At 41.2% G+C, this 20,161-nt stretch overlaps 1 protein-coding gene and 1 non-coding gene across 2 annotated transcripts in view; one reads left to right on the top strand and one right to left on the bottom strand.

Annotated features, from left to right (window-relative positions):
* Terb1 (telomere repeat binding bouquet formation protein 1) overlaps positions 1–16,403 on the bottom strand; it is a 51,006-nt gene extending 34,603 nt beyond the window's left edge. Inside the window, exons 1-7 of the mRNA XM_052167108.1 lie at positions 16,373–16,403; positions 10,215–10,325; positions 9,152–9,280; positions 8,128–8,259; positions 5,383–5,443; positions 5,168–5,283; positions 4,951–5,073 (exon numbers count right to left, since the gene is read on the bottom strand). Coding sequence (XP_052023068.1) covers positions 4,951–5,073; positions 5,168–5,283; positions 5,383–5,443; positions 8,128–8,259; positions 9,152–9,280; positions 10,215–10,325; positions 16,373–16,403 — 703 coding nt within the window. The remainder of the gene's footprint in view (positions 1–4,950; positions 5,074–5,167; positions 5,284–5,382; positions 5,444–8,127; positions 8,260–9,151; positions 9,281–10,214; positions 10,326–16,372) is intronic.
* Positions 16,404–16,487: 84 nt separating this feature from the next.
* LOC127672230 (U6 spliceosomal RNA) lies at positions 16,488–16,590 on the top strand. Its single transcript, XR_007974888.1, has one exon. It is a non-coding gene; the product is annotated as a U6 spliceosomal RNA (small nuclear RNA).
* Positions 16,591–20,161: the final 3,571 nt, after the last annotated feature.

Genomic DNA, 20,161 nt, shown 5'->3' with positions numbered 1-20,161 from the left:
AGACAAGTGGGCATACACATATACATAAACTAAATGTTAAAAACCTATCCACAAACATTATACATCTCACGATTTTCATATCATTTCTGCAACATTGCAATATTTTGCTGTGTTAGTCAACTGGATCACAGTGACAACATACTTAAGATGTGTGCCTATAGCCCTAGTGCTGGGGAAACAAAGGCAGATTTCAGGAGTTTGCTGACCAGCAAGTCTAAAACAGCAAGCCTTTTCAGTAAGAGACCTTGTCTCAAAAAGTATGGTAGAGAGTAACAGGAAAATACCCAAAGCTATTCCTTGCCCTCCACATTGGAATGCACGGGGAAGTATATCTGCAGCTACACGTGCATGTGTACACGCCAAAGAGACACAAATGATAGTTTTATGTTTCCAATAATTTGTTGGGGCATATAGAAATACTATTTATTTTGTATGTAATTGTAGTAATACTGTTTACAGTTGGCCTAATGCTGCTTATATTCTAATGCTAATTTTGGGACCCCAAGACTGGTGCCTCAGAGATGAAACAGTCCACATATAAGATACTGAGTAACCCTGCCCCCAGTTAATTGTGATCGAAATAAAGATGCCAACAGCCAATAGCTGTTCTTATTATGGGACTAGGGAGATGGCTCAGTGGTTAAGAACCCTGTCTGCTCTTGAAGACGGGGACATTGGTTCAGTTTCAAGAACCTACATGGTGGGTCACAATAGCCTGTGATTCTAATTCCAAAGGCATTTATACCCTCTGGTCGTCAAAGGCACTGTACACATAAACATACAGGCAAATACTCACACTTACTAAAAAAAAAAAATCCTTCAAAAAATAAAGAAAAACAGAACAAATAAATAGTCCAAATAGAAGAATATTCAAATTATCTACTTTTTGAATAAGTTCTAGTAATTTCTATATTTTAAAGAATCTGTCCAATCAAGAATTTTCTAATTGCATGATGTAACAACTGTTTCTACTATTACTTTACTAAGCTATGATAATGAGGCTGGAGAGACAGCTCAGCAGATAAGAGCACTGGCTGCTCTTACAGAGCTCCTGAGTTCAATTCCCAGCACCCACATGGTGCTCATGGCCATCTATAACAGCATCTGATGCCCTCTTCTGGCATGCAGATGTACATGAGCAGAGCACCCATATACATTATACAAACAAATAAATAGCTCTGATAACATCATGAGTGAGGAATGAAGAACTGGTTGTCCTTCCAGCAGACCTGAGTTTGATTCCCAGCACTCAAGAGGCAGCTCATAACTGTAACTCCAATCCCAAAGAATCCACACCCTCTTCTGCTCCACTGGCACACATGTAGACAAGCATTCATATACATCAAATAAAAGCTAGGAAACAAAATCTAGAGTGATGTTGCTTCTCATAATAATTTAGGTTGGTAATTTAGATCTTTGACAGGGAGTATTTTGGGAAGGTGGAAGATAAGAACATTACACTATAGCCCAGTCTGGTCAGAAAGTCACTATATATGTACCCCAGGCTAGCCTTGAACTTTCAACAACCCTTATCTCTCGGATTTCCCCAACGTCCAGAAATCTAAGTCTTTAATAACCACATACTTCGTTGTCATCTTTTCAAGATTTTTTTTGTACATTTATTGGGATACAAATTGGAAAGGAAGAAGTCAAACTATCATTGTTTGCAGATGATATGATAGTCTACCTAAGTGACCCAAAACTCCACTAGAGAACTCCTACAGCTGATAAACAACTTTAGCAAAGTGGCTGGTTATAAAATCAACTCAAGCAAATCAGTAGCCTTCCTATGCTCAAAGGATAAGCAGGCTGAGAAAGAAATTAGGGAAATGACACCCTTCACAATAGCCACAAACAGTATAAAGTACCTTGGGGTGACTCTTACCAAACATGTGAAAGATCTGAATGACAAGAACTTCAAGAGTCTGAAGAAGGAAATGGAAGAAGACCTCAAAAAATGGGAAAACCTCCCATGCTCATGGATCGGCAGGATTAATATAGTTAAAATGGCTATTTTGCCAAAAGCAATATACAAATTCAATGCAATACCCATCAAAATCCCAACTCAATTCTTCATAGAGTTAGAAACTTCAATTCAAATTCGTCTGGAATAACAAAAAACCCAGGATAGCTAAAACTATTCTCAACAACAAAAGAAATTCTAGGGGAACCAGTATCCCTGACCTCATGCAATATTACAGAGCAATAGTGTTAAAAACTGCATGGTATTGGTACAGTGACAGGCAGGAGGATCAATGGAACAGGATTGAAGATCCAGAAATGAACCCACATACATGTGGCCACTTGATCCTTGACAAAGGGGCTGAAAACATCCAATGGAAAAAGATAGCCTTTTCAACAAATGGTGCTGGTTCAACTGGAGGTCAGCATGCAGAAGAATGCGAATTGATCCATCCTTGTCTCCTTGTACTAAGCTCAAATCCAAATGGATCAAAGACCTCCACATAAAGCCAGACACTCTGAAGCTAATAGAAAAGACACTGGGGAAGACCCTTGAGGACATCAGCACAGGGGGAAAGTTCCTGAACAGAACACCAATAGCGTATGCTCTAAGATCAAGAATTGACAAATGGGACCTCATAAAATTACAAAGTTTCTGTAAAGCAAAGGACACCATCAAAAGGACAAATCGGCAACCAACAAATTGGGAAAAGATCTTCACCAACCCTACATCAGATAGAGGGCTAATATCCAGTATATACAAAGAACTCAAGAAGTTAGACCCCAGAAAACTAAATAACCCTATTAAAAATGGGGTACAGAGTTAAACAAAGAATTCTCACCTGAAGAACTTCGGATGGCAGAGAAACATCTTAAAAAATGCTCAACTTCACTAGTCATCAGGGAAATGCAAATCAAAACAACCCTGAGATTTCACCTTACAACAGTCAGAATGGCTAAGATTAAAAACTCAGGAGACAGCCGGTGTTGGCGAGGATGTGGAGAAATAGGAACACCCCTCCACTGCTGGTGGGGTTGCAAATTGGTACAACCACTCTGGAAATCAGTTTGGCGGTTCCTCAGAAAATTGAGCACGTCACTTCCAAAAGATCCTGCTATACCACTCCTGGGCATATACCCAGAGGATTCCCCAGCATGTAATAAGGATATATGCTCCACTATGTTCATAGCAGCCCTATTTATAATAGCCAGAGGCTGGAAAGAACCCAGGTATCCCTCAACAGAAGAATGGATGCAAAAAAATGTGGTATATTTACACAATGGAGTACTATTCAGCCATTACAAACAATGAATTCATGAAATTCTTAGGCAAATGGATGGAGCTGGAGAACATCATACTAAGTGAGGTAACCCAGTCTCAAAAGATCAACCATGGTATGCACTCACTAATAAGTGGATATTAGCCTGAAAAACTGGAATACCTAAAACATAATCCAGACATCAAATGAGGTACAAGAAGAACGGAGGAGTGGCTCCTGGTTCTAGAAAGACTCAGTGTAGCAGTATAAGGCAAAACCAGAACAGGGAAGTGGGAAGGGGTGGGTGGGAGAACAGGGGGAGGGAAGGGGGCTTATGGGACTTTCAGGGAGTGGGGAACCAGAAAAGGGAAAAGCATTTGAAATGTAAATAAAAAATATATCGAATAAAATAAAAATACATCGGAAAAAAATTGCATTTATGTTCTGACTGGGGAAACAGTGCTCAGCCATCAGCATCAAAGCTTCCTCCTGTGGCAGACAACAACAAATACAGAGACCTGCAGCCAGATGTTATGCAGAAAGGGAAAGACCTTGGAACACTTAGCCCTAAATAGGATGCCATTACCAAATCCCTCCCTCCTCAGAGCTCAGGATAAGACCCAGAGGAGATAGAGGACACTAAGTAAGCCCTCTAAATCAACATGAGCAAAGCATGCATGAACTCACAGAAACTGAGGCAGCATGCACAGGACCTGCCCAGGTCTGCATCAGATCCTCTGCATGAACATTATGGCTTACAGATTAGCATATTTATGGAATTCCTGAGTAAGCAAACAAATGAGTGTCTGATTCTTGTGGCTTCTCTGGGCTCATTTCCTTCTGTTTCTTTGTTTTGCCCAACTCTGATGTGATAGTTTTTGTTTTCTCTTATGTATTTTATTTTCTCATATTTTAAAATTTTCAAAGTATAATTATTATGTAAATATAAAATTTGTATTTATTATTAAGGAGTCATATGTGTATGTGCATGCTGTGTGTGGAAACACATGCATGCACATGCACTCTGGAGGTCAGAGAACAACTCTGTGCAATCAGTTCTCTCCCGGTACTTTTATGTAGGGTCTCAGGATCAAACATGGATCCATCACTCTTTTTGAGTGGCTAGTGTCCCTTTACAGACTCAGCCATCTCACTGGCCCATGGTGTTCATTTCTAATTTAATTTCATTTTGGTTAGAGTGTACATCCCAGAGGTTGATTTCATTGCTTTATTTCATGAGGGTATTTAAGAAGGGGAAAAAATTATATTGCAAGATGGGTATAGTGGTATATACCTACCTTTCCAGAATGCGGGAAGTGAGGAAAGGAGGACCTGAGTTTAAGGTTATCATCAGCTATACAGAGACATACATAGCTATATAAGGCAGTTTGGGCCACAGGACCTGTCAAGAAACAACTACGCTGCTGCCAACATCTTTCCACTATCTTCCCAATAATATGGACTTCCAAGATTCTCTTATCTTTAAGAGAGTAGCCAAGTACTTAAGGCAGAGGTAAGTCAGTATCTGTTTGAGGCCAGCCTGGTCTACATAATGAGTTCCGAGCCAACCAGGGCTATGTAGTAAGACCCTTTCAAAACAAAAGAGTCTAAGTATGTCCAAATGGTCCAAATTAGAAGCATCAAACTCATTAATTGAATTTTGTAGTTTTTTTGTTATGCTTTTAAATACATTTCTTAATATACAACCTAGAAAATAGTGAATACTTACTATTATTTGCAAGAGTAAGTCCAATAAATGAGCATATAGGTCGAATTACCTCAGGTTTCATGCAATTCATTAGCCATTCATTAACATATGGAAAAAGTGAACAACAAAGTACTTGATTCTCATCTGAAAGGAGGGACACCATGTTTTAATCTGATTTTTGCAAAATATCAGTCACCATTTGTTTTCATATTTGGGTTTAAATTGTTGAAATAATTACCATTTTGAGGATTGTTGACACATACACACAGAGTACTGCACACTGAAGCCCATAACAGATAACTCTGGAAAATATTATCATCTGACAAATTCAACTCATAATTGGAAAGAACTGTCCTATTGGGTTAAAAAGAGAAGGTAATAAGCTTTATAAATGTTCTAAAGCATTTTATAAATGTCCTAAGCAATGAATAATAAGACATTTTATTTACTTACCTGAACATCTGTGACAGAATTTCAATACAACCCATTTCTCTCACAAGAGTTTGTCCATTCCCTTAAAAAAGAGCCAGATATTACATGAATATGACTTTTATTTAAAAATAATTTTATAAAACTTAAGACACTTAAATAGTACTATAATTAGCTTTTAAATTTAATTATAATTAAATTTAAAGTATTACAAAGTATACAGAATTACAGTAGGAAAAAAACCTATAATCAAGGGGCTGGAGAGATGAGTTGGCAGTTACGAGCATTTTTCTGTTCTTCGAGAGGACCTGGGATCAATTCCCAGCACCCACATGGTTGTGGGAAGCCACTTTATCCAGCGCTGGCAGGAAAATCTTAGTCCTGGTAAACAACTCTGGTGCATGCGCAGTAGGACCACATAGTGACTCAGTACTGGTATGCTAATGAGGTGCACCTTAGTTCTCCTATCACAATGCGACAGGCCCCTAAGCTAGGGCTGCTGGGATATATAAGGGCGGCAAAAGACAGTTGGTGGCCCCGTGTTGGAGAAGAAAAGCAAGGTCCTGAATAAAGCACTGCAGAGAACCTGGTTGTGTCGCGTCTTTCCTCGCTGGTCGAGTTAGGCACCGACACATGGTCACTTACAACCATCTATAATTCTAGTTCTGGGAGACATGAGGCCCTCTTATGGCCTTTGTGGGTACCAGGCATGGTCATGGTGCACAGACATACATATAAAATTTTAATTTCTTTTAAAAACACCTTAGCCATCTTTATTATAGAAAACATACTGTGCTTAGCAACTTATAGTATTCAGTGTTCCTCTAAAAATTACAAACTGCTTATTTTAAATTATAGTTGTTACAATATGAAAATAATATCCAAACTAGAAAAACTACGTATCTTTTTCAGAGTTTTCAAAATTGCAAAAAACAAAATCTAGAAGCAATTCAAGTAGCTAACAATTTCAAGAATTAAACAAAGCAAGTTTTTAAAACATGGAGTACTGGGGAGATGACTCAGTCAGTAAAGCAGCAGCATAAGGGCTTGAGTTTGATCCTCAGCACTCTGTGAAAAATACATAAGAGCCTGGGCACGGGAGCTTATGTCTGGGCCTGGGCAGGGGAGCTTATGCCTGGGCCTGGGCACGGGAGCTTATGTCTGGGCCTGGGCACGGGAGCTTATGTCTGGGCCTGGGCACGGGAGCTTATGTCTGGGCCTGGGCACGGGAGCTTATGTCTGGGCCTGGGCACGGGAGCTTATGCCTGGGCCTGGGCACGGGAGCTTATGCCTGGGCCTGGGCAGGGGAGCTTATGCCTGGGCCTGGGCACGGGAGCTTATGTCTGGGCCTGGGCACGGGAGCTTATGTCTGGGCCTGGGCACGGGAGCTTATGCCTGGGCCTGGGCAGGGGAGCTTATGCCTGGGCCTGGGCACGGGAGCTTATGCCTGGGCCTGGGCAGGGGAGCTTATGTCTGGGCCTGGGCAGGGGAGCTTATGTCTGGGCCTGGGCACGGGAGCTTATGCCTGGGCCTGGGCACGGGAGCTTATGTCTGGGCCTGGGCACGGGAGCTTATGTCTGGGCCTGGGCAGGGGAGCTTATGTCTGGGCCTGGGCACGGGAGCTTATGCCTGGGCCTGGGCAGGGGAGCTTATGTCTGGGCCTGGGCACGGGAGCTTATGTCTGGGCCTGGGGCTCACCAGGCAGTCAGTCTAGTCAGATTGGAACACTTCAGTCAGTACATGACTCTGTCTCTAAACAAACAAACAAACAAATAAAGTGGAAATTGATTGAGGAAGGTATCCAACAACAACCCCCAGCTTCTGCATCAAGCACAAACACATGCACATGTATAAGCAAAGTTTTAACTACATAAACACTTTATATTTTATACACATTTATAAAATATATGTACATATGAACACTTTATATTAAGTTTTCAATAAACCTAAAATTATTCCAAAATAAAAACCACTGGGGACCAACAGTAAATCTTGCAATCAAGTCAGTGAAAAGTCAACCTTGAGTACTTGCTTTTCTTCTTGAAGATTTAGTACATATCACTTTACTGTTTGTTAAAGTTAATGAATATTGTGATTAAATGTATATACTATTAATTCCTTCCTTAGAACTACTATCTCTCACTGGGCGGTGGTAGCACATGCCTGTAATCCCAGCACTCTGGGAGGCAGAGGCAGGTGGATTTCTAAGTTCAAGGCCAGCCTGGTCTATACAGTGAGTTCCAGGACAGCCAGGGCTACACAGAGAAACCCTGTCTAGAAAAAATCCAAATTCAAATAAACCAAAACAACAAAACAAAACAAAACAAAACAAAAAAAGAACTAGTATCTCTTACATGTCAATGAAATAATAAGTTATTAGTATATTTGGGAAGCAGAGTCCAAGATTCTCATCTACATAGTGAAACCCTGTCTCAAAAAATAAATACGTAAATAAGTAGATAGATAGATAGATAGATAAATGAATAAAGGCATGGCTAGAGAGAGATGGCTCAGTGGTTAAGAGCAGTCATTGATCTTCAGGTCTTGAGTTCAATTCCCAGCACCCACATGGCGGCTCACAACTGTCTGACGTTGTCTTCTGATGTGCAGATGTACATGTGGACAAAGTACTTACATACATAAAACACATAATCAATAAATCTTTAAAGAAATAAAGGCACTGATATAAAAATGACTAGATTAAAAGTATTAACAACTATTCCAAAAATATATTAAAACATGCTTAAGCATTCATGAGAATGTACTTACTATTATTTGAAACCAGAACCAAAAGAACATAGACAGACATTCTTTTCAAATTTGTGTTTGAATCATCATTAGTTAAGAGCAAGGCTAAATCTTGAAATAATTCTGAAGTACACAACGATTGCTGACAGTAAACTGAAACACAAAATACAATTTTCGTTTTAATATATTAGCACAAACCATTTCAAAAATATATTGAACAAAACACAAAAGTTGTCAAATGGAGGCTGTTTCTAAACTAGATGCCACTTAACTGGCATGCATTAGAAGCAGTCAAATCTATGAAGACCTGATGCATGCTTACTTAGGTAGCAGATCTAAAAATATTTTAAGATTACATTTATTTATTTACTTATTTGTATGCGCAAACACACGCGTGTGTGCTCACTGTGTGCAGACATGCCACAGCACTCTCGTGGATGAGAGGGCAATTTATGGGAGCTGGCTCCTCCTTCCATCATGTGGTTCCCGGCACCAAACTCAGGCCATCAGGCTGGTTGGCAAGTGCCTTTACCCACTGAGCCACCTAGCCAGTCCCAAACCAGCAGTATCTTAACTAAAGTTAAAATGACTTGGACTAAGCTCCAAACATTCAAAATACTCTAGAATTGCTAATAAAATACTAACCAAATTAAAAAAAAAAAAAGGCAAGAGAAAAAAAACGTAAGAAAATTCAGCTATCTGCTTTGAAAAAACGGACAAACAATATTTATATTATTTTTGAAAAGTTTTTGGAAATGCAAAAGTCTTTTCAAAGCACAAAAATAACATGAGGAGTAGTGTGATAGCAGTATTCAGGAAGCAAACCGGGATGACTGTGCACTGAAGGCCGCTCTGCGCTATATAGCAAACTAAGGCAAAACAAATCCAAAAACAACAAAAAACCTCCACAGGAAACAAACAAAAATAATCCCAACTAATGAGAGTCAACCAGGAGTGGGGATGATCACCTTTAAATAAAGAGAAAAAAATTAAAGAGTTATTTAAAATCATTTCAAGAACATAAAAATAATATTTTATATTTTACCATTTTCTTCTGCAATAGATCCTAATGTGTATAAGGCTGCTTCTTTTACCATGCTATGCTCACTTGACTTTGCAAGATCTATTATAAACATCAAACCACCAATTTCCCGGAAAAAAATACTGGCATCACCTATAAGATTTACAAATAAAACAAGAAATTATATTTACTTCATTTACTCTGTTAAGGATAAAAGAATCAAATGAAAGAATATATCACACACACAGAGTGGAGGAGAAACCGTCATGCATATTGATACTTTACTACAGAATCAGAGCTGGCTGCAGGCTGTTGGCTGCAGTGTCACAGCATGCAGTCCCAGGATGGTGAGGACCCTCAGGAAGATTAAGAGTTTCACACCAGCCTGGGCTACTTGATGGAATGAGAGGAAAGAAAGGAAAGAAAGGAAAGAAAGGAAAGAAAGGAAAGAAAGAAAGAGAGAGAGAGAGAGAGAGAGAGAGAGAAAGAAAGAAAGAAAGAAAGAGAGAAAGAAAGAAAGAGAGAAAGAAAGAGAAAAAAAGAAAGAAAGAAAGAGAAAAAGAGAGAGAGAAAGAAAGAAAGAAAGACAGACAGAGAGAGAGAGAGAAAGAAAGAGAGAGAGAAAGAAAGAAAGAGAGAAAGAAAGAGAGAAAGAGAGAAAGAAAGAGAGAAAGAGAGAAAGAAAGAAAGAGAGAGAGAAAGAAAGAAAGAGAGAGAAAGAGAGAGGGAGGGAGGGAGGGAGGGAGGGAGAGAGGGAGAGAGGGAGAGAGGGAGGAAGGGAGGGGGAGAGAGGGAGAGAGGGGGAGAGAGGGAGGAAAGAGGGAGAGAGGGAGGGAGGGGGAGAGATAGGGAGGGAAGGAGGGAGGGGAGAAGGAAAGAGAGAAAAGGAGGGAGGGGAGAGGGAAAGAGAGAGAAGGAAGGAGGGAGGGAGGGGGAGAGAGAAAGAGAGAAAGAGAGGGAATGAGGGAGGGAATGAGGGGAGGGGCAAGCATCATCACTGAGAAGAGGGAGAGGAGGGAAAGAGAAAGGAAAAGGGAAAAAAGGAGAAAAGAAAGAATCATGAATAAAGTTAATTATTATGCCTTACTGTCTTGTTTACAAACTGAACGAATAGTGATCAAAATTTCCTTTTGAGACAATGGGTTGCCCATGTGATACTTCAGACATTCCAACAGTAACTTCAGGTCAGTCTTCATTTCTACTGGAGAAAAATTTATTATTTTAAAGACAAAGTTTTCTTTCAAAGAACAATTATTCAAATTCTATTTGATAATTACACATCTTTGAAATGCTTGCTTTAAAAAAAAGCTTTTTTATAATTTATAAACTTTTTTGCTTTATAATCTAATAAAGATATCCTCAAAAAGTATTTTAAATGAACTGGATGAAAATACATTAGAACTTAGAGGATGCTAACGAAGAAGTATTTATGAGGAAATTTATAGTACTAAATACCTATGTAAGAAAAAAAAAATGGCTGGGCAGTGGTGGTGCATGCCTGTAATCCCAGCACTCTGGGAGGCAGAGGCAGGCCCGGTCTACAGAGTGAGTTCCAGGACAGCCAGGGCTATACAGAGAAACCCTGTCTCAAAAAACTGAAAGCCAAAAAACTGGGGGGGGGGGGGGGGGGAGAGGGAAGGAAAGAAAAAGAAAAAGAAAAAAAATGGCTCTCAAAACAATGACCTTAGGCTCTACCTTAAGAAACTAGAAAAAGAGTAAACTCAGCCCAAAGCAAGCAACGAAAAACCTGTAAAGAAAGAAGCTGATGTCAGTGAAGCAGAGAAATGGAAGGGAATGGCGCCCGGGATGCTCAGTGGGGCAGAGCGCTGGCTGCCCTCCAAAGAGCCCGGGATCTAGCACTCATGTGACAGTTCACAACTGTTTGTAACTCAAGTCCAGGGGATCCAATGCCCTCTTCTGGCCTCACTCGGGCATCAGGCATGCACAGATACACATGCAAGCAAAACTTCAATACACATAAAAGTAAACTTAAAAATTAAACAGAGAACGTTCTTTAAAAAGATCAATAACACTGATAATTCTCTAGCCAGACAAATCTGGATAAATGAGTACAGACACAAATTACTACAGATGAGACAAGAGTCAGATATAATGGCTAACACCCATTATCCTAGCACTTAGGAGGCTGAGGCAGAAGGATGTCCACAAATTCAAGGACTACATAGTAAGTTCTAGGCCAGCCTAAGCTATAGAAAGAGACGTTATAATTAAACAACCACCTCAGATTCTGAAGATAACATTTTGTACAACTTCATACAGATTCAATGACTTAGATAAAATAGAAAAATTGCTTTCAAAGATATAAATCATCCAAACTCACCCAAGAACAAATTACATGAATAAAACTTCACTTATGAAAGAAGCTGAGATCATAGTTACAAAGTTTCCCACAACAAAAACTCTAGTTTAAGGTGTTTACATTTGACAACTCTGCCAAAGATTTAAAGAAGAAATAGTATCTAAAAGGTTATTTCCCAATTTAAAAAAAATAGGTCTCACTATATATACTCTATGCTGATCTTGATCTTAAAATCCTCATGCCTTAGCCTCTTCAGTAACCAGGGCACACCACGATGCCTGCTTCCCAACTTATTCTGAGGTTGGCAATATCCTTGTATCAAAACTAAAACCTTTAGAAAGAACAGAAAACTATAGACAAGCACATATAAAACATCTAGTAAGATGTTTTAGTAAGCTGAATACAACAATGTATGAACAATGCATCATGACCAAGTTAGGGTGGATTTCATATCTGAACGAAAATCAGTCAAGATAACATAACAAATTAAAATCAAATCCTCTTTATTTTGTAAATGACATATAGGTTGTAATAACTTTGTAGTTGTTGTTTTGTTGTTTTGTTTTTTGTTGTTGTTTAGGATTAGGGAGACAGGGTTTATCTGTGTAGTCCTATCTGGCCTGGAACTCCCTATGTAGATCAGGTTGGCCTCGAAGAACTCGAACTCAGAGGTCTGCTTGCCTCTGCCTCTTGAGTGCTGGGATTAAAGGTATGCGCCACTACTGCCTGGCTTGTTTTGTTTTTTAAAGTTTTTATTTCTTTTGTTTTGCTAACAGTATTTTATGATTTTTTTATTCATTCACTTATTTGTTTGTTCGTTTATTTATGAAGAGGCACATGTGAGGTCAGAGGGTAATACGGAAGAATCGGTTTTCTTCTACCATGTGGGTCCTGGAGATCAGATGAGGTTGTCAAACATGGCAGCATATGCTGAGCCATCTCGCTATCTTTGACATAAATCTTGAACTAACATTTACAAGGGGCAAACTTAAAAATAAAAAGACACATACTACAGAAATCTAGGATACATCAATCTTTAGCCTTCTGTTTATAAAAAAAAATCATCTAGCAATTTGTTTCAATTAAACAATTTGTGATCGCTTCTCGGTCTTTTGGCTAAGATCAAGTGTAAACAATTTATTATGTAATCTGTCAGAACAATATATAGTACAAAGGTTATTGTTGAGTTGACTTTGGGCAACATCCAACATTTATTCATAATTATTGGCTATATTAACATCATCTGGCTATCAATGTCACATTGATAACATGCCAAAGAAAATTTCAAGTAAGCCATAGTGCTTTTCAGTTCTGGGCACATTTTAAGGTGTGTTCTCCTCCATTCCCTTCAGCAGGTAAGATTTCCTATCACATTCTTTTCCTCTTAGCCAAAGCACTTCCGTAACTATACAATTATCACATTTCCTCTTCATTTAAACTTTTTTTGGACTGAGTAAACAAGTTGATTCAATTCCTGAAGGAAATGCACACAATACCAAAAGCTACAAGCCATAAAAGAAAACGTGACTGAATAAACCTAAATTTTAATTGTTTTGTTTGGATGTTTATTTATTTTGAGGCAGGGTCTCAGTATGTAGCTCTCTGGCTGTCCTGGAACTCACTATGTAGAGCAGGCCAGACCTTAACCCACAGAGATCTGTCTGCCTCTGTCTCAAAGGCATGTCTTAAAAGGCATCACAATGCCTGGCTTAACATTTAAAACTTTTAAGTTTCAAGATACTATGCAGAAAGCAAAAGCAGCTCAATCTAGAAGAAAATATTTTTTCTATTTTTAAAAACTTTTTGAGCCGGGTGGTGGTGGTGCAGGCCTGTAATCCCAGCACTCTGGGAGGCGGATTTCTGGGAAATCTGGCAGGGAAGCTTGTAAGAGCCAGACGGACAGGAAGTTCTGTGCAAGTTCATGTAGAAATGTCAGAAACAGCCGGGCGGTGGTGGCTGTGATCCCAGCATTCTGGGAGGCCGAGGCAGGCAGATTTCTGAGTTCAAGGCCAGCCTGGTTTACAGAGTGAGTTCCAGGACAGCCAGGGCTATACAGAGAAACCCTGTCTCGAAAAAAAACAAATCCAAAAAACCAAAACCAACCAACCAACCAAACAAACAAACAAAAAAAACCTTTTTGGTCCTTTGTGAGTTTCACATCATGTATCCCAAGAAGGAAATATTTTCAAATCAGATATTCAATTTCATTTTCATCCCCTGGGATCAAACCCAGAACTGTTAAGCAGCTCACAGCTGTCAGCACCGATAATTTCAGGGGATCTGATGCAGTCTTCTAACCTCTGTAGACACTAGGTATGCAAGTGGTTCAAATATACATGCAAGCAAAATACCCATATACATAGAAATTTTTAAATTAGTATGTATGGGGGAAGGGAGGGTCAGAAGACAACTGGCCGGAGTTGATTCTCTCCTACTACATTGGATCCTGGAGATCAACCTCATGTTGTCAGGTTTAATGATCTCTACCCACTGAACTACCTCACCAGCCTCCACATGTATTTACTCTGCTTTTTATTTATTAAAGACATGGCCTCAGTATGGCCCAGGCTGGTCTCAATCTTGCTACATAGCTACTGATGACTTTGAACTCTTCCTTCTGCCTCTCTCTTCACCTCTAGTTTCCCTTAAGCCTGAACCTGGGAGTGGTCTGTCTGTAGTAGTGCACCCCTCCAGCCACACTCATTATCTTTGCCTCCCCAGATAGCTTCCCAGGTTTCAGCCTTCTTTAAAACTTCTTCAAGCCTGGTGTAGAGGTGCATGCCTTTAATGCCAGCACCTGGAAGGCAGGCTGAGTTCAGGCCAGCCTGGTCTACAAAGTGAGTTCTAGGACAGTGAGGGCTGCATAGAGAAACCAGTGAGGGGGTGGGGGTGGCAGCAAACAAAAAAATAAAAAACAAAACAACAACAAAACAAACTTGAACTCTGATGAGGCCTCTTTGACCCTTTGTTATCAGCCAGACAGACAGAAAACAAATTCACTGTGTGATGAGTGAGGTGTGATCTGAGAGTTAATTAATAGTAGTTGAAACTGGGATAAAGGAACCTGTTTTTGCCTGGACCGGCTATTAATTAATTAAAGTGACACTAAGTGGCAAATCAACACCAATGAAGTCATTGTACCTTGTAAACTTACGGTTGTTGATGTAGTATACAGTTCAATTGGTAAAGTGCTTGCATAGCACCAACAACAAAAGCTCCAGTTTCAATCTCCTGCACCACACAAACCAGGCATTACTACAAATACCTATAATCCCGGCACTGGGGACTTGGGAACAGGAAGATCACAAGTTCAAGGTCATCCTGTGCCACCTATTGAGCTTGAGACCAGCCTAGTCTAAGCGAAAGCCTAATACAAAATAATAAAAAAAAAATTTTGATATTGTAGACAGACACAAACATATTCATCTACATTTCTGACAGTACCCTTGCAACAATGAGCCACCATGTCTAGGGACGTCTTTTATATTCTGCCAATAAATCTACTATCATATGGATTTTTATTATTATTTCAAATAGAGTCTCACTACGTAGTCCTGGCTGGCCTAGAAATATGTAAACTAGGCAGGCCTTGTCTCCAGAGATCTTCTGCCTGTCTCTGCATCATGAGTGCTGGAGTGAAAGGCATGAGCTACCATGCCCAGTTTATACAGCACTCTAAGTATCAGCAGGACTTTCCCCTAATTTCTGCTGTCATAAATTATAGGCACTGTGATGGTTTGGTCCAGGGAGTAGCACTATTAGGAGGTGTGGCCTTGTTGGAGTAGATGTCACTGTGAGTATACATTTTAACACCCTTATACTAGCTGCTTGGAAGAGTTTTCTCATGTTTGCCTTGAGAACCCTTAGCTCCTCTTGCACCATGATTTCCTGGATGCTGCCAGGTTCCCACTTTGATGATACTGGACTGAACCTCTGAACCCATGAACCCATGAGCCAGGCCCAATTAAATGTTGTCCTTATAAGAGTTGCCTTGGTCATGGTGTCTGTTCGCAGCAGTAAAACCCTAGGGCAGGCACAAAGCAGGTGTTTAATATGTATGCTGTGGTATATTATTTTCCTTTAAGTTAATATATATCATCTTGCAAGGAAGCTCATTAAGACCCAGGATGGTGGTGCATACCTTTAATCCCAGCATTAGGGAGGCAAAGGCAGGAGGGCCTCTGTGTATTCAAAGCCAGCTTGGTTTACATAGTGAGTTCAAGATCAGACAAAACTATATTGAGAGTCCCTATCTACTGAGAGACCCTATCTCAAACAAAACAAAACCAGGACAAGGATCATTAATAGTTAGGAAGTAGACAACTTCGAAACTTAAGAAAGTCCCAGAAACTAATCGGATGGGCTAGGCCCCCTCCCTCCTCATATACAAGAGGTAGGGACTGCTGAGAAACACTCTCAGACCAAAAGAATTGCTTTGAAAAGGCTCAGACCAACTAAAGTGCCGGGAAGGGACAGAGATCAACTGAGCTGCCTGAAAGAGATACTTTCCAATCTGTTAAGTGTCTGCAGTGTTCCAGTTCCCTCGCTCTCACGAGCTGGGGTAGGCTTCTGATGATACAGCTTCCTTTGAGTCATTTCTGCGTCTGTAAATAACTCCTCATTCATACACTTTGTATGTAGCCCCAGGAAGCTCACTGGCTTACCAAGTTGGATTTGGTGGTATCCTTGCTTTTGGTCTGTTAGCAAATCCCTATCTGGACTAAGTAGATGTTTGTTCGTGTCCTCTCAGAATAATATCATAGAACATATATAAGTTGATGAATGAGTCTTTTGTTTTCTAGATGCTACTGAGATATTAGACACACACACACATATACACACCACACACACAAATGAATATACCTACAATTATACAACAATAAAATATGTAAAACTGATGTAACTACATGACTCATATTTCTCACCTTGTGTTTTCTTTGGATTCTCACTTTCCATGCTTGTTCTTTCCCCTTCTATTCATCTATAACTTAGGGCATTTTAAGTTAGATCAGCTTCTAAGAAATATTCCGGACCAGATGCCTGCTTCAGCAGCACATATACTAAAATAGCAATGATACAGAGAAGATCAGCACAGCTCCTTCACATGAATAAGACACAAATCCATGAAGCAGTCCACGTTTAAAAAAAATTAAAGAATGAACTATTCAGGGCAAGACGGTGCATGTCTGTGATCTTCAGGCAGGAAAGGGAATGGAAGAAGGGTCGTGAGTGTGAAGCCATTCTGAACTACATTTAAAGTTCCAGAAAAGAAGGGGGTGGAGATAAAAGACTGTCTCAAAACAAACAAGCAAACATACAAAAACCCTCACAAACACAGGAGGGACAACCCTGGGACCACATAGTAAGCAAAATCAGACTCTCATTGGTTAACTTCTAACTACACATGTACTAACTTCTAACTACACATGTACTAACCCATACATACACACAAATAGATGTCATTAAAATAAATATCTGTAGTAAAGGGCCAGCTGTAATTTTCAAAAGGTTAAATAATTATAAAATTATACTTAAAATTAAAAATAGCTCACTTCCCATGTCAAATCAAGCAATTATGAAATATTTTCAGTAGTTATGTGGCTACAAAAATTATCATTAATAATGAGATTGTAAAATGTTTTACCCTGTTCTCACGGGGCGGGTGTGTGTGAGATAATTTTTACATAACAGGACACACAATCCTTACAGGTTTTACTCAATTTACTCTTCAGACCAATAAGGTCAAGTGCAAACGTTACTAGGAAAACTAAGAGAACATAAATAAGAAAACTAGCTGATTATTGTTCTGCACACCTCTTTGGTCCTGGGGATGGGACTTAAGGCAGAATCTATCATGAAGCAACATGCCCAGCTCTTGAAATTTGCTACTCTTAAAATAGTCACATCAAAAGCTTTCTTGGGGGGGGCGAGGGGGGACAAAACTACATATGTTCCTTTCCCCATGAGAGACAAAATATCTTTCCGAGTGGGGCTGGCAGAGCTGAAAATCCTAGCATTAACTGCCACCTGTAAATGTAAGCTGTCCGTGGCAGCCGTCTGTCCGTCTTGGAATCCTATATTGTGGAACACATCCTGTAATGGGAGCAAAAAGGCAAGCACTATCAGCGACTTGCACTATCAACTTTCTGCTATGGTAGTTTAAAGGGAATATGAAATAAGTTATTGTACTGGCTGGTTTTGTGTGTCAGCTTGACACAGGCTGGAGTTATCACAGAGAAAGGAGCTTCAGTTGGGGAAGTGCCTCCATGAGATCCAGCTGTGGGGCATTTTCTCAATTAGCGATCAAGTGGGGAGGCCCCCTTGTGGGTGGTACCACCTCTGGGCTGGTGTTCTTTGGTTCTATAAGAGAACAGGCTGAGTAAGCCAGGGGAAGCAAGCCAGTAAGGAACATCCCTCCATGGCCTCTGAATCAGCTTCTGCTTCCTGACCTGCTTGAGTTCCAGTCCTGACTTCCTTTGGTGATGAACAGCAAGGTGGAAGTGTAAGCTCAATAAACCCTTTCCTCCCCGACTTGTTTCTTGGTCATGATGTTTGTGCAGGAATGGAAACCCTGACGAAGACAGTTATCCAGGTAACAGAAAATACTGAGGATAACGGGAGCCCTTGCTCTACGGAATGGATGGGATGTGGGGGCCAAACCCTTGCTGTTCGCCCGGGTTCCCGCTCGCCCGGCTCACCACGCTCCCGGCTCCCTTGCTCGAGGCTACGGAGGTCTGGCTCACCTAACGAGCCGGAAGAACTCCTGCAAGGAGGGCGGGCAGGCCCGCGGAGCAATCAGCCAGTTGCCAACTTTCGCGCTTCAGCTGCTGCAGAACACGTGCTGCCGTCCTCGGCCTCACAAACGAAGTCCCCTGTGGCCCCGACGCCCGCCCAGCAGCGCGGACGTTCGGACGACGCACACAGCCGTCCGTCCGGCTCCTCAGACTGGGACGACCCTTTCCCACACAGGTCGGCCCGGCCCGGCCTGGCGCCAGCTCACGCCACCTCCTCAGGTGAGCCGGTGAAGCGGGGGCCGCGCCAGCACCATAGCTCTGCCCTCAGGAGGCAAGGCGTCCAGGCGGGGCTGAGCAGAGGCAAGCCGCGAAACCCGGGAAGCGGAGGCCCTGGGGTCCGGCCAGGCCCGCAGCAGCTCTTCCACTGTGGCTGCCGAGACCGCGACGCCTGACTGGGTTTCCCACCCCGCGCTCGCGCGAGCCAGGCTCACATCCGCTGGGCGGGACTTCCGGCCGAACACCTGCTCTAGGGTGTGCGCGCAGAAGGTGGCCAGTGCAGGATGCCGGGTTTTAGATGGGAGAAGATTACAGTTTGACGGTACTATAACCTTAGCATTTAGGACTTGCGTCTTGGAAGGGTCTCTGCACTCTCCTGACCTTGCCGGGCGACAGGCTTCCCTGGGTTGCACTGGGCATTCCATTGATGGGACGGCCTCACTGGGTGAGCTCCAAAAACTTTTAACTTCTGGATCTGGCCAAGCCAGCTTCTCATTGAGTAGACTCAAGAATCAGAGCTCCGATTCTTAATGTAAATGTGGTCGAGGTGGAGCCTCATAGTCTTGTCATGCTTCCTAACAGAATCCATCCAATGGGAGTGTGGGGAGATGGAAGTACTGTCACAGGGCTGTCCCTGCTGTGGGAAAGTCACTTGATAAAGTAGACACAGTCAAGCAAGAATGACACACTGTTATCCAACAATAAAATCCCTATGAGCCCGTCTGCTGTCCCTTGTGGAATATAACACAGGTTCCCACATAGGTGACTGCCTTTGAGAACTATGCCACAGCAGGCAATTGAGGGCTTTTAAGATACTGAGTCACTAGCCAGCGGTGGCGGCGGCGCACGCCTTTAATCCCAGCACTTACTTAGGAGGCAGAGGCAGGCAGATTTCTGAGTTCCGGGCCAGCCCAGTCTACAGAGTTCCAGGTCAGCCAGGGATACACAGAGAAACCCTGTTTCGAAAAAAACCAAAAAAAAAAAAAAAAAAAAAAAAAAAAAAAGATACTGAGTCACACGAACACATTCAGCACGAACACATTCAGCCAGTCTGAAGCTGGGCTCTGCTCCCATTTTTGGATTTCTAGATTGTTATTTTTCCTCACCTTAAGGAATGTTCTTTCCCATCTAACATGCTGGTAAAAGCTAGTATTCCAATATGATTATTGGATAAAAAGAAATTTATGGATGGGGCAAGCCCATAAAATTCAATACGTAGGTAGAGTGGCAAACCTTTAGGTCATTCATACTTATAATGAAAGCCAGCACATGGGAATGGTTGTTTTCTGATAAAGCTCCTGAAATGCTTCTTTAAAAGTTCTATTTTGCCGGGCAGTGGTGGCGCACGCCTTTAATCCCAGCACTTGGGAGGCAGAGGCAGGCGGATTTCTGAGTTCAAGGCCAGCCTGGTCTACAGAGTGAGGTCCAGGACAGCCAGGGCTATACAGAAAAACCCTGTCTCGAAAAAACAAAACAAAAAGTTCTATTTTAGTAATGACCCTAAAATGTCCACAGCTGAACGCCACATCTTAAATTCATTAAGATAATTTTTTTTATTCTTTTTAGTGAAACAGACATATCTACGATATGTAACTGTAAAATAGCAAAGCAGTATTAATGAACTAAATTACCCAGAGCCAGCTTTTACTCTTCAGTAAAGTGACTGCTTTCTCTCCACCATCACAAACAACAGGACTATATAAG

This window comes from Apodemus sylvaticus, chromosome 21 (assembly GCF_947179515.1).
Source record: "Apodemus sylvaticus chromosome 21, mApoSyl1.1, whole genome shotgun sequence".
Taxonomy (NCBI): Eukaryota; Metazoa; Chordata; class Mammalia; order Rodentia; family Muridae; genus Apodemus; species Apodemus sylvaticus.
The sequence above is the reverse complement of the archived record's forward strand: the minus strand, read 5'-3'. Positions and strand labels throughout refer to the sequence as shown.